The sequence below is a fragment of the Corapipo altera genome, unplaced genomic scaffold (assembly GCF_003945725.1).
Source record: "Corapipo altera isolate COAL_440 unplaced genomic scaffold, ASM394572v1 271, whole genome shotgun sequence".
Taxonomy (NCBI): Eukaryota; Metazoa; Chordata; class Aves; order Passeriformes; family Pipridae; genus Corapipo; species Corapipo altera.
Genome location: NW_020884935.1, coordinates 1,524,991 through 1,549,005, shown reverse-complemented (window position 1 = coordinate 1,549,005; position 24,015 = coordinate 1,524,991). Strand labels below are relative to the sequence as shown.

Below are 24,015 nucleotides of genomic sequence, written 5' to 3'. Positions count from 1 at the left end.
CGTGTCCCACCAGTGCCCCCGTCCCACCGGTGTACCGGTTTCTCCCTGTGCTCCCGCTTACCCCCGTCCTCCAGGTTGCCCCCCCGTCCTCCCAGTTCTACCGGTCTTCCCGGGGCCCCCGTTCTCCTCGCGCTCCCCTGTCTTCCCAGTGTCCCTGCCCTCCCGGTGCCTCCATCCCCGTCCCCCCGTCCTGCATCCCTGCCCCATCGCTCCGTCCCCAGCCGTGTGGAATTAGGCATTGGAACGGGCTGCCCAGGGAGGTGGTGTGGGGTCACCGTCCCATGAGGTGTTTAAGGGAGGACGGGACGTGGCACTCAGTGCCAGTGACCAGGTGGTGTTCAGAGGTTGGCCTCGATGATCTCAAGAGGTTTTTTTCCAACCTACGCGATTCTGTGAAACCAGCCCCAACGCATCCCTGGTCCAACTGTCCCAATGCCTTGCCCTTTCCTGTGCCAGCACGGATTTTGTGGAGCACTGAAAGAGCTGCCAGACCCTGCTGGGCTGTCCCCACCTCCAGTGGTGCTTTCCCCAACAGCAGGGGTCTGCAGGAGGTTTTGGCAGCCTAGTTAAACCCCCAAAATTTTCCCTTCAGGCTGCTCTTTCTCACTTCCCCCTCCCAGGGACTCAGACTCAGGCAGCAGTGCTGCCTTCCCTAATTGCATTTTTCAGGCAAAGCTGCCGAAGCCGAAATAAGAGAACAGAAGGAAAAGGCCTTTCTAGCACTGGAGGAGACCGAGGGAACCTTTTTTGGAAAATCCTAATGAAATAATTGCGCCGTGTCATCAGATTCGGTGGGGGAATACTCTTGTGGAGGGAAAGAACTGTCTGCAGCTGGCCAAAGTCAACACTCCCCTGTGCAGAAACCAGCAGTCTGGCCTGACGGGCCCAGCACAAGTGAACCCAAACCTCTGAAAAAAAAATTCCTTCCCTGCCCCGAAATTAAAAGCAGAGCAGAACTTTCAGCCGTAGGCGTCTGTGGTTTGCAGCTATGCAGTGCTGGGAACTCCGGAGACTTCCTCAAGGAATTTACATTCCTTTGAAGAAATACTATGAGGCTGTTTGTCTTCGCTGAAAAATGCAGATGGAAAGAAAAAGAACATTAAAAATTTTGACTGAGATTTTTGGAGTCTGAGCAAATGTGCTGGACAGGTGTTTTCTTTCTTTTGATTTAAATGTATCCCCAAAAAAGAGATGCTGGGCTCTGCAAACAATGGGAAAGCTGACCACTCCTGGCTCCAAAATTTCCCATAAAAGCCCTTTATGAAATTAGACGCCTCAGAAGGCACTGGAGCAGTTTCCAGATGAACACAATAATGATTTCAGAGCTGCTGTGCAGCTCCTGGGTGAAAACCTGCACTGCCAACAACCCACTAAGTGCAATTAAGAAGGGAGGGAACTTGTGGCACATTCCAGCAGTCACCTCCAAGGGCTGTGGGTGTCCCCACAGCTGCTCCCGTGGGGATCAGGGTCTGAATGAGAGGGCTCTCAGAGCCTGGGGAGCTGCATGAGGCTGCAGCCAGCCGTGCCTGTGGGATGAGCAGAGCCCCACAGGCTTCTGGAAGTCTTTCTCCTTCTTATTTACTAGCAAAAAACCTCCCACTCTGGCATGGCTTGACACAAAGGACAATTTTTTGTGCCCTTCCAGGCTCTCATTTCTGGACTTGGCAGGTGAATGGAGGTGTTTGAGCAGCCGTGGGGGCTCTGCCCACCCGAGGATCTCCCACAGCAGCAACATCCAGATCTGCAAATCCGCCTGCCAGGATGAAAAGGGAATGTTTAACCAGAATTTTAACTGCTTGATAACTCTCCTACCACTGAGTCACTGTGTACAGGGGCTCTGCTTTTCAGGATGTGTACTCTGCCCTCTTGGAAAGCCTCTCAAACTGTACCGATCTGTGCCATCCCTGCTGACATTGGAAATCTTTTCCTCTGTCTGTACATCGCAGCCAGTTTGTCCACATTATTTACTTTTTAACTGCCCACGCACAGGTGGGACAGGGCAGATAAGAGTCTCTTATCAGGATCCTCCTTCCATAAAGGACTTTCCACCGGGCCAGGAGCGCTCAGCTCGATAAGCACCTGAAGCACAGACACCCCGGGGGCCGTCACCGGGAGAAGCAAATCAAGAGGATCCCACGTTATTTGACAACGATGGAAAGTTATTTCCAACCGATGGGAAATGCCAGGCCGCTCCCTGTGGCACAGAGGAGTTGTGCTCACGGCGAGCTTGTGCCAAGCCCTGGGATTGACGGGAGCCCTGGGAGTGGTCCGGCTCAGGGATGAACGCTGACGGCACATCGCTGGAGTGGCTGAGGTCTGATCAGCTTTTACAGCCCTGCCGCCACCGCCCTCATGGATGGCCGAGCCACGAGCCAAGGAAAGGCTCGTGGAGGCTTGGACATCGTCACTGGGATGCTCGAAATCCCGGCTGTAAATCTGGTGAAAGAAATAAACACCCGTCGCCCAGCGCAGGCTGCTCCTGCCCAAGGGCGGAGGGGGTAGGACCGGCAGGAGAAAAGCAAATGAGTCATTAATTCTCCAAGCGAAAGAAACGGCTCCAGCGTCATGCAGCGCGTGGAAAAAGGCACTACCTATTAATCAGTTTCAAGGGAAAAATTAGGAGGTCTCAGAAATCTCTGCTGCAGCCACAGTCACCAGAAATGATGTGATTATTTAGGGGCACAAGGTCAGTTGTGATGAACCGCCCACATGGGGAGCTCCTGCCGACACTGCTGGAATGGCAGAGGGTGGAAAAGGCAGAAGAGAGGAGCTGCAGGAGCGAGCAAGGCAGACAGAAGGGGTGTCTTTGGGTGAGGTCCCTCCCGGCCACTGGGGTTTGCTGTGTGGCAGCAGTACAGAAAACACCCAGCAGTGAACATCAGTAACCATTTAATTCATTTAAGTGTCACACCCCGACATACAGCCAGAACTACACTTTGGCCCGAAACCATAAAAAGTGGCATTTTATACAGAAAACAAATAATCATCCTTTATTCCCCAGAGATGTAAAACCCAAAGAGCAAACACACACATAGAGACCTGCCAAATCTGATAAACACCCAAGAGCCAGGGGCACAAAACCCTTACAATGAAAGCAGAAAACTGTGGATTTGCTCTCTAAAAGTGGAACTCTGAACACTCAGCCCTGTAGCATTCTTCAAAGGCTGAAACTAAAAATTCATTTCTCCTTTTATTTCCTCTTATCTACAGAATGAAGTGCAGAGAATGAAACAGGGGAAGCCTTTGGGAAAGACCCGCAATGATAACTTCAACATTGTCTTCAGCTATTCATAATTTAGTTAGAGCCTTATCCTTAGAAAAAGCAAAGACAAATTCATCTAAAATAAATTATTCATCCCCCCCTGGGAATAATGAATCTCTGCAAACCCATGTTCCCTCCTCCCTGGCTATGCAAAGTGATAACACATGAGCCATCCTGCACATGCACCTTGAGATAATCTGTCCTTGGGGAACAGCTGTTCAGAGCCCTGACGTGCTTTCGAACCGTTCCTTCTTTTGTCAGCCAGTGTGAAATCAGAAGAGGAAATAAACGAGGCAACAGCAGGTTTGTAAAACTGGAGTGATGAGAAACTGCTGTCCCTCCCCACAGGTGCTGTTACTGCTGCTCTGGAGGGACTGTGCCCTGCAGCTGAGCTCCCACACAGCCAGGGCCAAGCCTGGGGACCCCTGAAAATACACCCTGAAGAGTTTTTTTAACATACTTGTTAGTGCACACCCTGCTGCAGCAGCAGCTGGGTCTGAGCAGCATTACAAAACCTGACTGGTGAGGGTTGCATCTCTGTGGGTTTACTCCTTCTGCTTGAACTCTGTGACCAAATCCTGCCTGTTCACATACACTCACCTGCTGCTGTGCAAAGGGAGGACGGGATTTTACCAACCAGGCACCGAATTTGCCCTCCCATAGCCATGGGGAGCAGCCCATGCTCAAGAGGGCTCATGTCTGTGCATCATGTTTGATGCACAAACAGCATGAGCTCAGGTTTTGCCTTACTCAAGGATTTCTCCTTTCACTTCCTCCCTCATCCCAGTGAAAATCTGGGTTTGGGTGGATGGAGCTCATATGCCTGGAGTCTAATCCCCCCTCCCTGATGTGCAGCAGTGAGTATTACAACCCCTGTGAACACAGCCCGTAATAAATACAGTCCTAAGGCCCAAACTTGCCCTGGTGGGAAACAGACCCTCCCAGGAAGGCATCTGACAGCATGGTCCTTTCCTCACCCAGCAAACTGGTACAGGACTTCTCTTTCCTGCACATGCAAGTGAAGCTTGAGTTAAATAACACAGGCACGACTGGTTGATCTGCCCCTACACCCCCACGGGATTCAATCCTTGGGCATATGCCTTCAAAGTCCTCCAAACAGGGTACAGGGGAATCTGGGAAGAAATCCAGCAGTGCTAACAACAAGGTGATGCCTCCCTGAATGGAGACTCCGTGAGGAAGCATCCACACCCCTGCTCCACACTGGCTTTGTGGCTGGGAGCCAGGAGCTGGGCCCCAGGAAGAGGGGCCTGGGTTATCCAAAATATTTCACCCCTGGTTCTCCTCCTCTCTGCACTGGTGCAAGCTGAAGCTCAGAAGCCGAGGAGGAGAGGAAGGGCCTTGAAGGCTGAGGCTGGTGCAAGGCTCCTGTCCCAGGAAGCAGCTCTGGCTCCCTGTTAGAGCCAACATTTCCAACACCTCTCCTTGCAGGGCAGTGAAGGTGCCAAAGGGGCACACCCCTGCTCAGGACACACCGGGTGGTGTGAGAACAAGGGGCTGGTGCTGTTTGACACTTGCTCCATGAAGGGCTCTTTGTGGAGAGAGGGAGAGATGCCGGATGGGAACTCCCATCAGGGACAGCGGGCGAGCCCAGCACACGCCAGAGAAATAACAAGCAGCTGGAGCCGGGCTCTGCAGATGTCCTGTTTGGCCTTTAAACTGTAACAGCGACCCAGGCTGCCGGCTGGGCTGGCAGGAGGTTTGCCAAGGTGCAGAAGGCATTAATTCAGCCCTTTCCCCTTGTTCTGAAAAGGATTTGACTTGCTGTTTCATGGTGCTTTGTGCGTGCCCGTCCTGGGAGCAGCAGGAAAATCTGCTTCGGGGTTCTCTCCTGGGCATCTCATTGAGCCAGCGGAGCTGCAGATGCCTGGATTCCAGCTGTCAAAGGGTTGGGGTTTTTTGGTGGTGGTGATGGTACGGGGTTGGTTCACCCCTAATAAATAATCTATCAAAGGAACAGCTCTGCAGCAGGGAGTAAGCAATAACACAGAACTCTCAGGCAAAATCCTCAGTGCTGCAGCAGGAGCTCAGCCAGGACAAAAGCTGTGACACCAAGTGTATCACAGCCAGACATTCTCTGAGTCCACCTAAACTGTTTCTGTAGCTCCTGACTTCCAGATACCTCTATTTTCTCCACCACGTGGACCTGACAACGTCCTGGGTTTCGCTCCTGCTAAGCCAAGGACAAACACCTTGGTCAGATTCTTCCTTGGTCTGAAAGCATCACAGTATTCGATGGTGAAGAGATCACAGGGGTGGGGAGTGACGGGACACGGGTTTTCCAGCAGCACACTGTAAATCACAAGCCTGACAAGCTCCCACTCACTGCAGCCCGTCCTGAGCAGCGGAGTTTCCTTCTGCTCGCTCAGAGTCTTTTTTTGATGAGTTTCTCCAGTTTCCGTATCCGAGAGGATTCCTGCTCGGGTGTTGGAGCGCTCAGCGACAGGGAGCCCGTGCTGTCCCCGCCGGGGGGAGGAGCGGGGAGGCGCAGGCGGAAGAGGTCCAGCATGCTGCTCTGCTCACTCCTCTTCAGGCCCTGCAGGAGCAAAGCACAGGGAAGCGAGGAGGTGAGGATTCATTGATCTGGGAGTGGATGTGCGTGGGAGTAGCTGCAGGAGAGCCCATTTCAAAGCTCAACTTTGTTCACCCACCAAGAGCTGCACAAAGACCTCCGGATGATCCTGAGACAACTGAGCTCAGCCCCAGGAGCCAGAGCAGGCAGGAGCATGTGAAGTGAACTGAAAAGCTTTTCTTCAGCAGCTCAGTTTTCTTCAGTAACTCTACTCTACACACTTTCAGATTACAGAAGCCTTACAGTGCTTTTCCCACCCCCAAGCCCCTCTGTATTGCTACTGAAACAAAGTCACCAACGATTTCATTGCAGCATTAAAGGATGAGCAGAAGCTCTGGACAGATTCTAACCTTCATGTCAAGTATCTTCTGGAATGTGTCAGTGCTGCAGTCAGCGAGGAGCTTGATGTAATTGTCAACAAACACAACTGGGGGTTCATGTGGAGCCATCACCACCTGCCAAGGCAAGAAAAAAGAGATCAGACAAATAATATGAGTTAAAGCCAGTGCTCAGTCAACTCGGGCAAGGAGTGACAGCAGGACTGGCTCCTAGAATAAAATGCTTAAGGAGCAAGAAAGAGGCTGCATGTGCTGCTAGTAAGAGAGATAAGGGCGAGTGAGGAGAAGCAGAGTACGGAGCAGGGAGGAGGACAGGTCTCTTTTAGCACAGCAGTGCTTGGAGCCAAGGGCCTGTGCATCATGTTTCAGAGAGCAGCAGGACTTTGTGGCCTGTGGACTGGCAGGCACTGGCATATTGTCAAAGATCATGATTTTATCTTGTTGCATGGGGAAGACAAGCTGGGGAGTCGCTCAGGGGACAAAGGCAGTGCTGGTGGTGACACTCAGAAAGTCCCCAGAGATCAGGCAGCCTGGATGCAGTCCAGACCCTCACTTTGGCTGTGTGTCCCTCTCACTCCCTTCTGCCTGGAGGCAGGACAGGCAGCATGTCACAGGGAATGTGACAACACTGTGGTCACTCCATCCCCAGAGTGGGCCAGAGCTCCTTGCCCTGCAGTCCTGCTGCTGCTGACATGTCACTCGATGGCTGAGCAGGGCCACACACAGCCACTCTGTCCTTTGGGTGCAGCTCCTCTCATACACTCTGGAGAGACTGGGATGCTGTGTGGGAACCCCTCACTGGCATCTGCCGAGGAGGAGCAGCAGAAGTCAGGAAAAAAATCAAAATAGCCTCAAAGCTGGAAAGATGATCCCTCATTGGTGTGCTTTCCTTACATAAGCAGCGAGCTCCACAGAGAACACATCTTTTGATAATGCTGGGCAGCAAAACCATCTTTTTGGGGAAAAATGTGTGTGTGTGTGTGTGTGTGTAAATGCATGCACACACACAGGGCAGAAACAGAACAAGACCAGACTCTTCCCTGTCTCCAAAAACATTTCCATATGTTTCCATTGACCCAGCTCACCCCACAGTGTATTCTGTCACTGAGACATTTCTTTCTTTCCCTGCACTTCAGACCAATGAAACATCACAGCCATGTATACACTTATAAATCCTTAATTTACAGCCCTTGTAAAAATCTTCTGCCAAGATGAAAAGCTGGAACTTCAGAGACCATAGCCAGAGGGGAAGGGAAAGAGCTCTGCGGGATGTGCACGCCCTGACACCCTCCTCCCCCCTTGCATCTGAGCTTTGGGGGGCTCAGCTGAATGAATTTGTTCGTGCCATCCATGAGCTCAGTGATTCTTAGTGATTCTTCTGAGTTAGCTGCTCCAGTACAAGACTGGGCACATAATTGCATTGGTAGTATTGTTGTATGCAAGAGAAGCATATGATGACCAGTGAGCTCTGGGCTCCTGCAAGGAAACCTTCTGCAGAAATACTGGTGGTCCACCAGGAGCAGGCACTTCTGAGGCCTTTTCTTCTCTCCCAAACCCAAGAGATTGGTGCTGGCACCAGCTCCAAATGCTGTGTGTGGGTTACCAAGGCTCAAAGGGATCTATTCAGCCACAACAATTAACCAACCTGCCCCACACGACCCTTCAGCCCCATCCCCACTGATCCCACAGGGCTCTGTGGAGCACCCAGTGCCATGAGGGTATCGCTGCTTGATTTCTAGTTACACTGACACAGAGCCCTCACTTGGGACCAGACGTGCTTTGTGCAGCAGCAGGGCCAGCACGGGATGTCTGACACAGCAATGCCACTGCTGCTGCACAGCCTGGGGACAGCAGCACTCCACAGCCTGCACTCCCTGCCCCAGGCACTCTCTGTACTGCTTTCATCTCCATCTCAATGAAGCCAGTGGGATGCTAAGGGCAGACAAATTAACTCCATTACTTTTCTGATTCACATACAAACTCCAAGGAAAGATCTGTTTCTGTATGTAACAGGCACCGACCTTCTCTGCTCCCATTAGCACAACCAGGGTATTTTTCTTCAGGTCATTTCTATGAAAATTTACACTTATTTTAATGTATTTACTAACATCTCAGTCATCCTACTCCAAAGGCATGAAAGTGGAGAACTCATTTCTGAATTCAGAAGGCAAACTCAGCTGTGACATTACCATGGGCATGGGAGCAAAGCCACACTGAGCAGCAGGGGAACACTGAGAGCTCGGGCTCCTCACCCCCCCTTGCCTTGGCTGCAGTTTACAGGAGGCTCTGGCTGGCAGCTGCTTGTCTTGCCTGACCCCAGGTGCCACTAATTCCCTCACAGGAATGTCTTCACAGCATTGCTGGTGAGCAGGGGACAATCCCATCACCCAGGAGGGTACAACTGTACAGCTTCCGTGGCTTCTCCTGGGACCAAACCTAACTTCTTACTCCAGCACCAGTTGGGAAGGGGAGATTGCTTTGCTTGTTACTTTTTACGAAGACAACACACTGCTTTTGGGTCATTTTCCAGGCACCAGGTCTGGAAAATGAAAAAGGGCTCTGGTGAATACAGTAACTCAGACATGTTTGCACTGGCTGTTGCACTAGACAGTAAACAGGTGACTCAAGCACGGCTTGGCTCCCCTGCGTGATTGGCTCCCCTGCGTGACGGAGTCTGCACAAAGGCCTGGAGTAACCTGAACTCCAGGGCTTGCCCTGAGGCAGACACGGATGCTAGCTCCGATTTTCACAAGCTCCTGAGGGAACCTGGTGCCCCAACTCTCGTAGTAAGCAGAACTTGAGCCCTTGGTTACCTTGAAAAATGAGGATGAAAACTCACAATGTGATACTAAAGGAGAGTGGGGGCAAACCCAAGGCGAGTGAGCCAGTTCTGCAGAACAGCTGGCAGCGCACCCGGACGAGCTCGCATACGTTCATGTGCAATTGCAGATTGCTGCATTCAAGGGAAGGGCCCCCTGGAATTTGCTCGCTCCGATTCCCAGTCCAGCAGTCTGGCTGGCAGGTTATCAAAAGTCTTGAGTTACCTTCAGGATCATTTCAGCCCGAGTCATGCCTTTCACCACTATCTTTGTGTAGCTGGCAGGAGCCTTCCTCACCACTTGGGACCCAATGGAGGGCAGATCCAGGAGAACCATCTTCAGAGAGTGAGTGTCCAGCAGCAGCTGCAATAGTTAATCACACTCTGTTACTCAGGCCCCTTTTACCAAGATCCATTAGCTGCTATAATCCAATATTCTTAAAAGTTTAACACTTCTCACATTGGAAAAAGTCCTGGTATTTGGGACTTTTACCCACGTAACGACACTTTGAGGAGACACGATCACCCGTGGCTGCACATCAGCACCATAGTTGGTTTTAACAGAGCACTGGTCTGCTGACTGGAAATAACTTATGGCAGCCCAACATCTGGCACATCAGGCACGGATTTCCAGTCCTTCCCCTTGACAGTATAAAGTGAAACAATCTTGATTACCTGTAGCTCTATCATGATTTAGATACTGAGGGCAAATGAACTAACACCAAGCTTTCCCCCTGCACCCAGCCACCCACAGTGTCCAGTTTTCTGCATTTACTCAACCACTTGATTGGGGTTTTTTCCTTAAAAACTGTGACACAACAGAGCTACAATGAGAGCTGCTCAGTATCCTGCACTCACCAGTACACTGATACAGCCTGGATGTTGTTTATTACTAGACCAGCAGATAAATAAGCAGCAGCCACGAAAATTGAACCCAGACAGAGCAGCACTGTCTGATGACAAAATGCTGTGGCTAAGGGCTTCTTAGAGCAAAATTACCACAAATAACCGCACTCCTCTGATTGCACAAAGAAGAGACAAGACCAGCGAAGGACAGAAAGCTGAAATCAAGATAGAGGAAGAGCAGCACAATTTATTCACACAGCAGCGAGTGTGAGAGCCCACTGGGCTGTCGGCACACCCAGTGCATTTCCTCAAAAAGGGCCCTCAGGAGCCACTGGAAGCTCTTTCTGGAGGGACACACAACATTATGGGCACTGCAGAAGCCCTGGCAGTCACCACAACAATGTGAACATTTGTGGCCTGGCTTCAGCACATGTGGGAATTCAGTTTGAACACAAAGGACTGAGCCACAGAGGAGGAGAGGCAGGTCAGGCCGGCTCAAATCTGGACCCCGTTATGTGCGGCAGCGTGTCCTTGCTGTGTGCTGCCTGTTTCATGGTTTGCATGAGGAGAACCAATGCAATCAATCTCATCCTGGGAAGCCAGGAAACCACAGCACAAATGAGCAGCTCTATGCACCCCGGGATGCTGGAGCCCGCTGTCAGCTCACGCTGGCATAGCCGGATTCCTGTGTCTACAAGGGATCCCATAGATGGAAGGTATTTCCACGGTTGGGGAATTCATATCTTTCCCACATAAACTCTCTTATGTCTAATAGGAGTTCTGCACACTCTGCAGCCTTTCCCATAGGCACAGCCCTCGCAGGCTCTGTCCCCTCACTCCATTCCCCCCTGTTATCCATTCCAGGTCCCTGGCATCGCTAACTCACTAACAAAGCTCGCTGAGACAGAGAGTTGTTAAGTCAGAGAGACAAACACAAAAAGCAAAACCCCACAGGCATCATTCCCTGCTCTGAACACCTCTGTAAATACCACTCTAATGCCCAGATTTCAACCATGATTATTAACAAACAGCAGGAAAAGCTGTGTGTAGGACAGGGAAAGCCAGGAAAGCTTCTTCCCCAGCAACATTTGCACCAGGGGAGAAACTGGCATGGAAAGATAGTGGTGGGTGACCAAGGGGGTTCAAAAGATGTGAAGGCAAATGGGGTCCTACATGAGAGACAGAGATCAGCTGCTGAGACCTCTGTACCCCTAGCCCCAGAAAGCTATGTCCCACTTCTAATGAGATATATTCACTGGGAATCAGGCTAATAAAAACTTTCCCAGTCTGCTTTGAAGAAGCAAATTGGGCCTGTTATTCCAATACAGGAATGTTAAAACCTTTTAACATTAGACACAAGCCCACTGCTGCTTAATCACTTTAGAAGCTTATTTTAAAAAGTCTCCCTTTAATCACTCTTAGGTTATTGCTCATCACACAAGATGAACAGGCACCGTGCTTCACTCATTTGCTTTCCATTAAGGAAGAGGAAGGTTTTGATGTAAAGCTCCTGTTTCATTTTGCAGACACACACTGCTCAGAACCATCTTTGATGCCTAAAACCCAAGCAGCTTTGAAGGCACTGATTTGAAGTTCATGGCAGTCCCATTAGGGATGATTCTGCTTTCTTTTCTTTTTTTTTTTTTTTCCTTAGCCCACAGGGAAGCAGTTGCATATGCAGGGGACAGATGAAACCCTGCCTCTCCCAAACCTCACCCCCACAGAGAAGCAGGATCCCAGTCCATAGGCAGGAGTGGGAGATGAAGAGTCCCTGCCTCAATTTCTTGAACTCAAAAGCCATAAAACATGACAGCTAAAGCACCTACTTGTTCTTACCTGTTCTGCACCCACCATGCTGATAGGTTTGCATTTGAAGAGATGGTTAATGAACTTGGGAATGAAGGAGCTGCAGAGGAGAGATACAAAAGGACACAATTACATAAGAGTATTTGCAGTCACAGAGTCTTCTGTGGTTTGGTAAAACCAAACCAGGATGGCTTCCACAGAGACACTCCAAGTGCCTGGTTCCCAAGTTAATTCCACACACATTAGGTACACTAAATAAAAAAATTCCAAACCCTAGGCACAATTCTTTTGCTTCAATCCCTACTAATCTCAAAGTTAATTGAGAAGTTGCACACATACTCTAGGTAAAGAAATTGCTATAAACTACATAAGAAGCATTACAGTACAAGGTCAAGAACAAGCAAACAAACTATTGTCCATAATAAAAGCAGCAACATGTCAGGATTAGCATCACTATTCACAAGTGGAAGTATCTTGACTGTATCCAGAACCTACATTTTACTGCATATAAGTAATTCCACAACATGCATATTACAGACTGAACTTGAGGTCCAGCCAAAGCTGGAGGTCTGCTGGGCCCTGGACACTCACACACAGGCACTTGTCCAGGAAGCTCCTGGCCAACACAATCAAGACAAGAAAAAGTTTTGTGGAAAGGAAAACACCATTACCATGTTTTACTGACATGGACTTCAGACTCAGAAAAATGACTGTGGTGCATTTACCCAACCAGGGAGAGCTTGGCAAGGATGGAAGCCCAATATCCACCACATGGTACTCCAGAGCATCAGCTTTGGTTTTAGTTTTTTTGCATCTTGATTTTAGGTTTTGAGGTGGAGTTTCATTCCTCAGTGGAGAAGCAGATACTCCCTTCCAGCAGAAGCACTGGCTGAGCACCTGCAGGACAAGCTCCTGCCCACCTACTCCACCAAGGAGCAGCACCAGGAAAACTCAGGAGCTGAACAAGAGGAGAGGGGTCAGCATGAGAGACACAACCTCTGTCAGGACCACACCACTCTGGCTTGTCTTCCTCCTGCTGCCTTGTTTTTAATGTACTCTGCTTCTTTCACATGTCCTCCTTTGGCTGAATGCCTACAGGGCTCACGTTTCCAGGACCTTGTCCGTGACCTGGTGGCACATCTCAGACTTTAATGGCTCAGTCCTAAGCTCACATCAGTCAGTCTGTTTTCTGTCCCTTTGAATGAGGCAATGTTCATGTTGATGATGATCTAAATTCAGCATGGCTTCCCCCATGCATCTGTTAAGCTATTTGTTTCCTCCTCACAAAGCAAGGAGCACGAACAGCATCTTGTTTGTCCCGCCACCTGTTTTCCAAGCCAGGACATTAATTTTTTGCCCTTTCTCATGGAAGAATGACAGAAGTGTAACTCAGGCAGGGAACATGCCAAGCTACTGAAATGGTACAAGGAAGAGCCCATCCAAGCAAAGGCTTCTTCCCTTCCCCTTCCCTCAGACAGTCACTACCTCTCTCAGTGAATCATTTTATCCTGGAGAGGTGTCAAGGAGAACAATTTCAAACTACTGTTGAGAACCAGCTACTGGCCTGCCTCAAACAGCTTTGAATTTGGCCACGACAGAAACAACCTTGGCAACAAAATACAAAGAGGAGAAGGAAAACAAGCCCTGTCTCCTCTTGCACAAAAGCATTACAGTGGAAATTTAACCTGTTTTAAAAGCCCATTTTTCAGGTGTATAAATAATTCCCAGAGGGCAATTAGAGAGTGCTGAGCACAGCTGGAGCTTAGGTGATCCTAGAAAATGATCCATTGCCAGCAGCTCTGGATGCAGCAGTCGCTACTAGCAGAACAGTGCAAGAAATAAATTGTACCTTTGATCTTGCAGGTAGGTCCAACTGTCCCTCCCTCTGCAAGGTCAGGCATGGAGCTAAAGCCCACCTTGGGTAGGAGAAACAGGGTGAGCCTTTCCTTCTGCAGGGGGGTAGATCGGCAGCCAAAGGACCCCCTCCTCTCTTTTTTTTTAATCTTCCTTTCTACATAACCACACAGTCTCATATAGAGAGCACTCTGTCTTCCATGAAACAATTCCCAGGCCCCTTTGGATGGCCACCCACAAGCAGTGCAGAGGGGTAAAGCGGCCTTCCATCCCCACATGCCTGTTATTTCACGCTGCCTTATTGGAAACAGCTTCCCAATTCCAGCAGGACAGACAAGACAAACCATTAAGAGCCAAAGGCAGCTCTGGATTTTTTTTCCCCCCTTTTTCTTTAAGTTTTTTGACTAGCAGGGACCATCAAGAGCAGTTGCACTTAACAGAAAAATGCACTTGAGCCTCTTGCCTTGGCTGGACTCGATGCCTGGCGCTCTCAGGCAATCCTGATGTGAATAATACGTGCATGTTCAGTGCTAATGCTCTGCACGAGGTTTGTGCTCTGAATGCCTTTACTCCCTGCACATTCACAGCTAGACTGGATGCCAGAATTCATTTACAGTTTCAGCTATAAAATTGAACCCAGCAAACCCTCCATAGAAGCAGACAAGTCCCCAGTGTAATAATAAAGCATTGCAAGGCAGATGAGGAACCTAAAGCACAGAAACCACAGCATCTGAGAGGCTCCCATCCAACAGGAGTGGCTCTGCCAAAGCCTGCGTTTTCCTAATCCCCTGCAATGATGATGCATCAAACACAATGCCCTGCTGAACGAGGCAGACAGACATGCAACCACAGTCTGTCTGTCTGTCCGACAGGAGATGGACAGGACATCATTCAAAGCATTCTGGTGTCACTGAGTCACTGCAGCTGAGGCGAGTTTTGCTTTATGCCACCCTCCAAGATGGTGACCAGGCTGAGCTCAGCCCTGAAACCTCCAGGAGCCTCCTCAACACGACCTTCTTCCACCAAACTCCTCTCACTTTTTAGGCTGGAGCACCTGGAAGGACCCTGCTGCATCACCCACCACGCTTGGCCGTTGGTAACGGAGGAGGTGCACCTCTGGCGAGGGGGAGAGCTTGTTTGCTTTTCCTGTCTCTCAGTTCTAATCTCTTCCTCATTGAGGTCAGGTCACAGACTTCCCAAACACATCCCAGCGTAGCAGCCGCGGCTCCACTGCTGTGGTTTTTGATTTCAAAGGAGAAGGTGCAGTGAGAGCAGAGCCCCCCACCCTGCCTGCAGTGCCTCCCAGGGAGCCGACTGCTGCTCGCCATCCCGAGGGGGCGAGGGCTGCACACGGGTCAAAACAAAGCAAAAATGACAAATTAGGTTAGAGGATTGATGCAATTTCTGATGGCCATTTTTCTTCTTTCTAGACTTGGCTCGGATCCCGCAGTTTTAAATTTAGTGACTTTAGCTGCCTTCTCCCCTGTGGTCCTGTAACTCAACACTCCCGCTTTATACAATCCATTAGAGCTGAGAAGTGGCAGCTCACAAAGGCACAGGCATTAACATATGGAGAGGCATAGTGCTTGTTAAAAGGATTTTTGGTGGTGTGGGGCACACAAAAGGCCAGGTATTTAAAGTGGGCAGGCCAGCATATTCCCTAAGAATTCAGGGCCTCAAAAAATACAAATATTTGTATTAAAATGGCAAAAGCGTTTTGAGGAGATTGGTGCTCCCTTATCACTGGGCAAGTTCTCCTTAACACCAAGTTGTACAGATCCAGCAAAAATAATCTTTCTTTCCACACCTGATCCATGGCACAGTGAGTTCAGTTCTGTTGTCTTAATTTTAATGTGCTGTAGATCAGAGCTGTAGTTGCCTTAAAAAAGGTTTTGAAGAGGAGCAGTGGTTTCTGTGCTCATGGAACAAGCTGTGATTAAGGCACTCAGATAGGAACCTCTCTCAAATGGGAGAGCTGGGTGTTTCATCTGGAGTTTACTTGGTATGTGCTGAGCAATAAAGTTAAAAGGGAGGCAACTAAGCTGAGGTATTAAGAGTGTGCTGTGAACAGCTGAGTAAATGGGGTTTTTTATTTACCACCGCGTGATATAAAATTCAAGTGTAACCACACAGAAGGAGTTCATGCAATAAATTTTCACTGAGACAGCATTTCAAACAGTGATTATGGGCAACGTCATAATATGATTTATCAGTAACTGCTCCTTAATGCAAACTAATGAGTACCTCGAGACAGAGAGGGGGGATGAAACTCTCAGGCCAGCCTCCCTGCTGTGAAAGCTCACAGTTCCCAGGAGAGCTGCTGCATCCCGCCCTGCTGAGGCTCCAGTCTCAAACCCACACAGTAACTGCCAGGCCACCCAGCTTATTTCAGGGTGATTACCTTATTACAGATGAATGAAACGTTAAGGTATTTTAGAGTGACACATGACACGCACGCCACTGCTCACAAGTCAACCGGCGCAGTCACATGCGACACCAAAAGCAGCAGCTACAACTGGCAGAGTCCCCCCGAGGGTTTTTCTTGGGGTGTTGCCATGTGAAGCTCAGCTGGCCACAGGCAAGCAGAGAAGAGCTCAAAGTATCTTCCCAAAGAACCAAATTTTTGTTTCAGACAGTTTGGATATCCAAGAGATGCTGGAGAGCTGCATCCTGAATCCAGAAGCATTTCTGTCTCATCTGCTCAACTTTAAGTGACTTGCCAGGAAGACACTCTAATACCCCTCAAAATTTAAATGTGTATTTCCCCTCCTTACTGAGCTATTTTTGCACAGAAAAGCAGCTTTTAGACTATGAAGGTAGAACATACTCCTCACACATGCCCTCCTTACAGTGCTATTACAAATGTTATTTCGAGGTAAATGATGCACCAAACTTCTCAGTACCTGGAAGCCCCACAGCTGCTTATTTCTGGAAGAAAAGTAGGTTCCCACAAGAAGAGTCATGTATATGGTCAGATATTCAAAGTTTTTCAAAGATGTCCAACCCAAACCCTTCTGAACTTGGCAAACACCAGACTGTGACCATCACGCTATTTCACGGGATGGTTTAGGCACATAAGGAAGAGCCAGTGTATATCTGGCTCCTCAAATATCTCAGAAAACCTGCCTGAGCAGGAACCTTGAGACCAGAAATTGAAGTCTCTTTGAACCTTGCCAGCAGCTGTTGGTGTTTGGTGCCCTATCCCACCTCCCTCTGGGCTTTCCTTGGATGGAGGGTCTTCACCCAGACACTGACAGCCACGGACGCTACAGAACAGTGAGAACCAGAGACCTCAACAAATTGGGCCATGTTGGTAACTTACTTTGCAAATTTTATACAGAACTGAGTGAAATACTTTCTCGTGGAGGCCAGGTTGTCACGGATGATGGGGACGTTCTGCTTGATGTGGAGAATCACTGAGGTGACATAAGGACTCTGGTCACCGACGTGTTCCACGTTCTGCCACTGCATCTGCACAAAGGGGAAAAAACAACCAAAATGACTGTTTAATTCATTAACATTCAAGCAATAGGTAAGGAAAACTGTACAAACTTCCTGCCAGAAGATCTCTAAGGAATCATTAAGAGACTGCCCCTGCAATTCACCACCAAGGTCAAGTTCTTCGTCACTACACTGATTGGGCAAAACCCTTCCAAAACAAGACACAAAGAAAACCCAGAACAGTCTTTTTTTTTTTTTTTGCACCAGAGAACAGAGAGATTGTAACCAGTAACCTACACGAACAGGGACCACAAGGCTTAAAAAAGCTTTTGGAGCACACCAGACTGCTTTAATATTTAACAGTTTCCAGTTTGCCGGGATGAAGTGCCCATATAAATCCAGATTACAGGCATTTAAGAAAATATCTGCAAGCTTGCAAAGTCTGGAATCCTGTATGGCAGCCAAGACTTTAATGCTGGTGAGACTGATGACAGATAGATGGAAGAGGTAGAAATAGTCTTAAAGTCCAAAGCACTGTAAACCAGCATAGCTCACTGAAAACACTGCTGGGTGTACAAGCCAGGATGCCCAACTTCGGCTCTTCCAAATACATGTAAAAATACAAAACAAGAAGAGTTACTCAACCTCCCATTTTGTTTTCATTTATTGTCAGCAGAACTGCAACAGAACAGCCCCCGGGAGCCACATGTGTGGCTCACTTGACTTTCCCTGAGCCTTGTTTGCAGTACACAGGGTACTCCCTCTGTAAGTCATGTGGAAAACAAAAAAAACCAAGAGGCAACTGGGTATGGCCTGGCCAAGTATCATGTGTATAACAGTGTCTCACTGAGGAACATGAACATCCAGAAAAGCACACTCAGTTCTGCTACTGCTCAGACACTAGGCACTCTGTAATGTTCTCCCAATAACTGGAGATCTCTTCCTCATGCTGGAGCTGAGACAGTAGGAAAACACATAGGAAATTAGGAGAGGAAACTGGGCACATGTGGAAGATGAGCTTCTTTTTTTTTGAGGGGCTGTTTGACCTCAAACTTGCTTTCTCAAGTTCTGGATTATGCATATAAAGTTTTTTTTATTCCTGGTTTTAATTTAACTTAATATGGCTACTCTGCCCCCTGCAACTCAGCTGACTCAATTCCATCCAAACAACATGCGACTTGGTGGGAAAGAGAAGCCAAATTCTTTGCAAAACCACAGTGTCTGAGTCTACACATGTCCTACCAAAGCTGTCTGTATTTAAACCAAACCAACCAACCCCCAACCTGCTTATCTCACATCAGCTGGGGAGCTACAAGGGATATCTTTTGCATCACCTGCTTCACAGGTTTTCATAGCATCACAGAATATCCTGAGTTGGAAAGGCCCCACAAGGATCATCGAGTCCAACCTCTGGCCCTGCATGGGACACCCCAACAATCCCACCCTGTCCCTGAGAGCATTGTCCAAACACTCCTGGAGCTGTGGCAGCCCTGGGGCCGTGACCACTGCCCTGGGGAGCCTGTTCAGTGTCCAGCCACTGTCTGGAGGAAGAACTTTTTCCTGAGATCCAACCTAACCCTTCCCCGACACAGCTCCAGACATTCCCTCAGGTCCTGCCATGGGTGACCAGAGACAACTGCTTTTCTACTCCTCATGGTTCTGGTCATATCCAAAAAAAAGTACTTTGTGCCTTTCTTCCTGATGGACTCACACATTCCCAGCACTGGCCCTTCTTGACAGACAGTGATCCTCAACCAACACACCATCCCCATTTGAGTGGGAATGGCCAGAAAGTGGGAAGGGACTGCTGAGTTGAATTATTACACTGACAATAAAACAGTAGCTTTTTCATTTTGTCAGTCTTCATTCCAAAAGCAATACTTTACAACCAAACCTTTAAAGCATGAAGAGTAAAAATAATCCTTTGTGTGTGTGTGTGTATGTGGGCGTGTTTCACCCAAAAAAAAGCACCCAGTAGCTGCAGTGAAAGAAATAGCACACATACTGAAAAGTCATCAGAAGAAATATGAGCCCAATTCTGCTGGTATAGCTTTGTTCCTGTCCTTTTAAATTTATTCCTCTTTTTCCCTCATCCTATGTTTTTCTTGGGATATCCACACAGTTTACATACACAAACTGAAAATGAGTCCAAAGAACAGGAGCATCGAGGACTTGCTGAAAGGCACCTGCACACTGTGAGGACATAGTGCCTGCAAGGGCAGGACCTGGGTTTAAAGTCCTGGTGCCACCTTCAGAGGTGGTTCTCACAACAAAAACACAGCTCTGCCATGGCTTTAGGGCTCCTTCTCAAAAAAGGGAGGAGAAAAGAGAAACCCTGAGCAAAACTCGGGGGGTTTGGCATTCAGCAAGAGTTGTGCCACCTTCTGGGAAAGGTGAAGGCTCAAGAGCACTCCTGGCTCTGCCTGGCTGTGGGTTCCCATGTCCCTGTGCCCACAAAGACCTGGAAGAGCCAACTCAGGTCCCTCCTCCTTGTCCAGCACTGATATGGGTCTCCAGCAGAGGGGCTGCTTCATCACTGAGTCTCCAAGTGTCCCCATTCCCAGTAGCAACCCACTGCCAGTTTATCCTTACAGGCTCCAGACTTACAGGGCCCTTACAGGGCACAGGAGCACCCGTAACCCGGCCAGCACCTGCTCCCTTGACCTTGTGTTGCTCCCACAGGAAGAGGTGGGAGGGGAGAGGAAAGCCGGTGGGAACTGCCAGGAGCAGATATCGCTGCCCCCCCTCCGTTCTCTGACACGAGCTGGGCTTTGCACTGTCCCGTTCTGCGCCGTGTTTGAGGGCTAGAACGCTCTCCTGGGGACTTTTAATTAGCAGCTGGCAGCTCTGATTGCTCTGCTCTCGGGGTTTTCCATGTGTGTATTGGAGAAATGATTAAAGCTCCGTGTTCAAGCGCTTGCTGTTGTCCACTCAGCTGTAAGGAAGCCGGGAATTGCAGCTGTGCCAAAAGGTTTTAGCAAAATATAAAAAGCCAGCAAGCGATGGACATGAGTCACTAAAATGTCCCCCAGTCCCACTTACAAGCACAGTTTTACACATAAATCGATGCTTAATTCAGCAATTAAATCAAGCCTTATCCAGTGCAACCCATAAACTTAACTGGGGCAAAAATAACCCGTGCAGACTAGCAGTTCCCTCATCCCAACAATTAAAAATGCAGCAAACCAGGCAATGTAAGTGCCTGTTACTGATCAGTACAACACGTTCACAGTACTTTGTTGTCCAGAATATCACAACAGGGGTTTAGGGCAAATTCTTCTCCCACTCACATCCCAGCTCCCCTGTCCTACAGCCATGTTTAATCATTCTACACCTGCTGTAAAGTTTGAGTAAAGATTATCACCTACAAATTTTGTAATATGGGGCCTTCTCGTAATTTACCATTTCTTCTAGAACACACAAGGTAGAGAATCATGGAAACTGAGCACCATTCCCAGCTGAAAGCAATATTCCCGATGCCGTTTGCTGTGTTAAATCTCTCAAAGTGGCCTGCAGCCAAAGTGGATTGAGAGGTTTAAGTATTTCATAATTTACCTCTATAGTTCCTGAACATTTTTGCAAGGGAAAAAAAAAACAAAAGCCAGACTCCAACAAAGGACCAGGAATGTTCAATCCTGAAGGACATCAGAGTGAAGTAAATGAAAAGAAGCTAAACAAAGGAAGAGCCCTAACAGAGAAGGATCTTGAGATAGCAAAATTGGAATGGATCATCCACAGAGCCTTTATTCCTCTAACAGAGACTGAAATTTTACATTTGCAAATACTAACTCTGCATTTAAATATGCATTTCTTATTCAAATGTTAGAGTAATAACCCAGCCCCGAAGGGAAGAGGAGGGTGAAGGAAAAACCTCTTGCACCAAATCCAGGTCTAATAAAAAAATCACATAAAAGCACCTCTGTCTGATGCAAATAGTGGAGTGTGTGCACAAGTGACAAGTATTTATTTAGCTAATTTCATAACACTTAACTTGTTTATATATCATCAGTCCCATCACATGTGCTGCATTTTACCAGTGTTCCAAAGACAAAAATAAATGGCCTACCAGCTGCTGCTTTCTCAAGGTTGTGGTTTACTTGGGTATAAACACCCAGAGCTAAGTGATTCAAATATTACTACACCCTGTAGGTTCAGGAGATCTGAGGAGCTGACACGGCACACCTGAAGTGCCGAGCCCTTCCTAACGGTGTTATTTTCCTGGGCAAAAAAATCCTCTTTCCATTTGGAACCTGTACAAGCTCTATTACCAGCTGCATTCCACTTCAAATATTAGCTGGGGGTGGCTGGGCTAGTTACAGCTGGAATACATCATAAAGCAGAAAGCTATTAAAATTCATGGCAGTGAGACAGTGTGTTGATCCTACAAAAATGGAGCTCTATGTTTAATATTTCTAATTAAAAAAAAATAGTTCAATCCACTTTTGTTGTCTTCACCTCTGTCTAAAGCAGTCTGGGTTTTCACAATACTTTGGCAAGAACACACAGCTCTGCATTTCAAACATATAAAAGCCAGCAGTGTAACTGCAACAAAATCCTTAAGCTCCAATCATAGGGGCCTCTCCAGGAATGGCTCCATATGTCCTTGAGAGGATCACAGAAGCAATAAGGCTCAATCTCAATTCCATATCACCTTTTGAGTACCTCCATTTAACAGCCACAAACAAGTAAAACTCCTCTTGCCAAAGAAGACAAAGAGGAGAGCAAATGTGAAGGTGTATTTGAAATTTTACGCTAACAAAAGTTCCCCCAATTTGAAATGCTCTCACTGGCATCAGGAGTGGAAAGAGAAAGCCTTATGTATTTACTGAATGTATTTCACTGTCTGTGTGTTTTAATGTGCTGCAAAAACCTTAAAGCTCTATTCTGAATAATAAGAGGGTTTGGAGTGAGGGATATATTTATAAATACAGCAACTGCTGCTCTCAGGAGCAAGAAATCAATATATGGTTAAATCTCAAGGCAGCCTAAAAGGATATATCAATAATGAAATCAAGCAATCAAGGCACACAAGAACTCCACATGGATCTTAAGGCAACCTCTTCCCAAAAATCCCCCCCCTACCTTGCTCATAGCAGTCAGGGCAGGGTCACAGGCTGCATCCAGGTCCTGCACTAACAGCTGGATGCTGTTGGAGATCACACTGCAAAAAAAATAAAAAAAAAAATCAGGAGTTTTAGAATCATATTGAGTAACTGAGTGCCAGAACTGGAGCATTTGACTGTGAAAGGGAAATCATCTACTGGCTGACAGTAGCACTGTGATGTGAACACACATGGCTACAACATGTACTGAAAAGAAGCTGGAAGTTCTGCAGGGAGCTACAGGATGGGCTTCAGTGCAGAGAGGATGTTTTTACAGTTGACCTTTCTCTGTTTTGACACGTAAAAGGGGCTGGGTATCAGAGGTGACAGATGAGGAAAAGGAGAAACCCCTGAGTACCAAGACCAGACTGGGATTCAGCTTCAAATTTAATCTAGTCTGCATAACACCAACATTTTATTGTCTCTCCATTTATTCACAGTCAATATTCTACTGCTTACAGGAACTTGCAAAGAGGATTTTAAAAATTACATCTGTGTGAGTTCTGTGTCTCCCAAGTGTGAAGATGAAGGCAGATGTCTTATTTACACTATGTCTAGGACTGCAGCCATCCATTGTTTGAGTTTCTGAGACATATACCAGACTAAAGGACACATTAGTCAAACACATTTCTCTCATTTCCCTCCATGCCCCTTTATTCTTTTTTAAACAGCGTGATATTGCTTAGAGACATATTTAATGCCACCATATTACGATGTGCATAAAGGTGCAACTGATCCTAAAACAACAGCCAAGAAGCAGCAGCAGCTCAGACCACCCTGATGGGCACTGAACCAGCACTCACACTGCAGACAGCTTCTGCTAGAAGCAATAACTGACTGTGTTTCACTAAGTGCAGTTTTTAAAAACAGTGTAAACTTTAAATCTGCCACAGATGCCTGTTTACAACCTCAGGATTATATTTGCAAGAACTGGATTTTACTTTTGCTCGTTCTCATGATGGTAGCACAGATGAGAACCACAGAACTGTGAGAAATCTGACCAATGCTTCTTCAAACCATCTTTCCTCCCCCTCATTGTCTTTGTGAAGTTCTGGATGCTACTCACTGTTCAAAATACTTTTTTAAGTGTCCACCTCCTCACTGAGACATGGTTCTCACCCACACTTAATTCTGATTTGTGTCTTGTTCTTCACCATGACCCACAAAGTTTGCCTGTTCTCTTTCTTACAGCTACAGCACATAACTGGAACAGGATGCAAAGTAAAAGACTTCCTTCAAAGCAATTAATTTGTTTGTAAAGGCAAACTCACCCAAAATCAGCTGGAAAAATTAGTATGGGAGACAAAGTGACTACTGGCTTCAAGTTACACGATCTAAAACTTGCATTGGGTTAAAAAAAGCCTGTGACTGTTTCTGCTGGTGCCACTGCTTCTGCTGGGCACTACAGAATTTACTCCCTTGGGGGATTCCACCAGCCCGAGCAATGCCAAGGGAGCCAGACTGAAATAACCATCCTGTGGGCACAGCTGACTCCTGCAGGGCACCTGCTGCCACTGACTGGGAGGGAAGAGTTGTGGTTCAGCACCAAAGTGACACACAACGCTCTGAGTGGATGGAAAATGACTCCATCACTAGTGTGTCAGGAGTCACCAAGTGCAAGCTCTCACCTAAAAACTACAAGTTTGCAAACAGAGAGAGAACCCCATTTGCCTGCTCTTGAAAATAAACACCTGCTGTGGAGGGGTAACGGTGCAGCAAGAAGGGTGTTGCAAACACAAAGGATCATGACATGCTGTGAGGGCTTGGATCCTGGTTCTGCAAGAAGACACTTCAAATCCTTACCCCAGGCAGCACATGAAGTACTTCAGCAGCAGTGAGTGACTCCTCAGCAATCCCTGACACGCACAGAAGCTGATGGATTGGGAAGCTGAGCCATGGAGGAGCAGTACAGTCCTAGTACAGTAAGTTCTCATTACATAAGTCCAACGCTTCAGGCC

General features: G+C 47.8%; 2 protein-coding genes across 2 annotated transcripts in view; both read right to left on the bottom strand.

Moving 5' to 3' along the window:
- RFLNB (refilin B) overlaps window positions 1–207 on the bottom strand; it is a 6,287-nt gene extending 6,080 nt beyond the window's left edge. Inside the window, exon 1 of the mRNA XM_027660167.1 lies at window positions 102–207. Within this exon, the coding sequence (XP_027515968.1) occupies window positions 102–207 (106 nt within the window). The remainder of the gene's footprint in view (window positions 1–101) is intronic.
- A 2,665-nt stretch (window positions 208–2,872) lies between these two features.
- The window catches only part of VPS53 (VPS53, GARP complex subunit), a 64,419-nt gene continuing 43,276 nt past the window's right edge, over window positions 2,873–24,015 (bottom strand). Inside the window, exons 17-22 of the mRNA XM_027660190.1 lie at window positions 22,038–22,116; window positions 16,837–16,985; window positions 11,691–11,760; window positions 9,235–9,372; window positions 6,203–6,307; window positions 2,873–5,816 (exon numbers count right to left, since the gene is read on the bottom strand). Coding sequence (XP_027515991.1) covers window positions 5,646–5,816; window positions 6,203–6,307; window positions 9,235–9,372; window positions 11,691–11,760; window positions 16,837–16,985; window positions 22,038–22,116 — 712 coding nt within the window. The 3' untranslated portion in view covers window positions 2,873–5,645. The remainder of the gene's footprint in view (window positions 5,817–6,202; window positions 6,308–9,234; window positions 9,373–11,690; window positions 11,761–16,836; window positions 16,986–22,037; window positions 22,117–24,015) is intronic.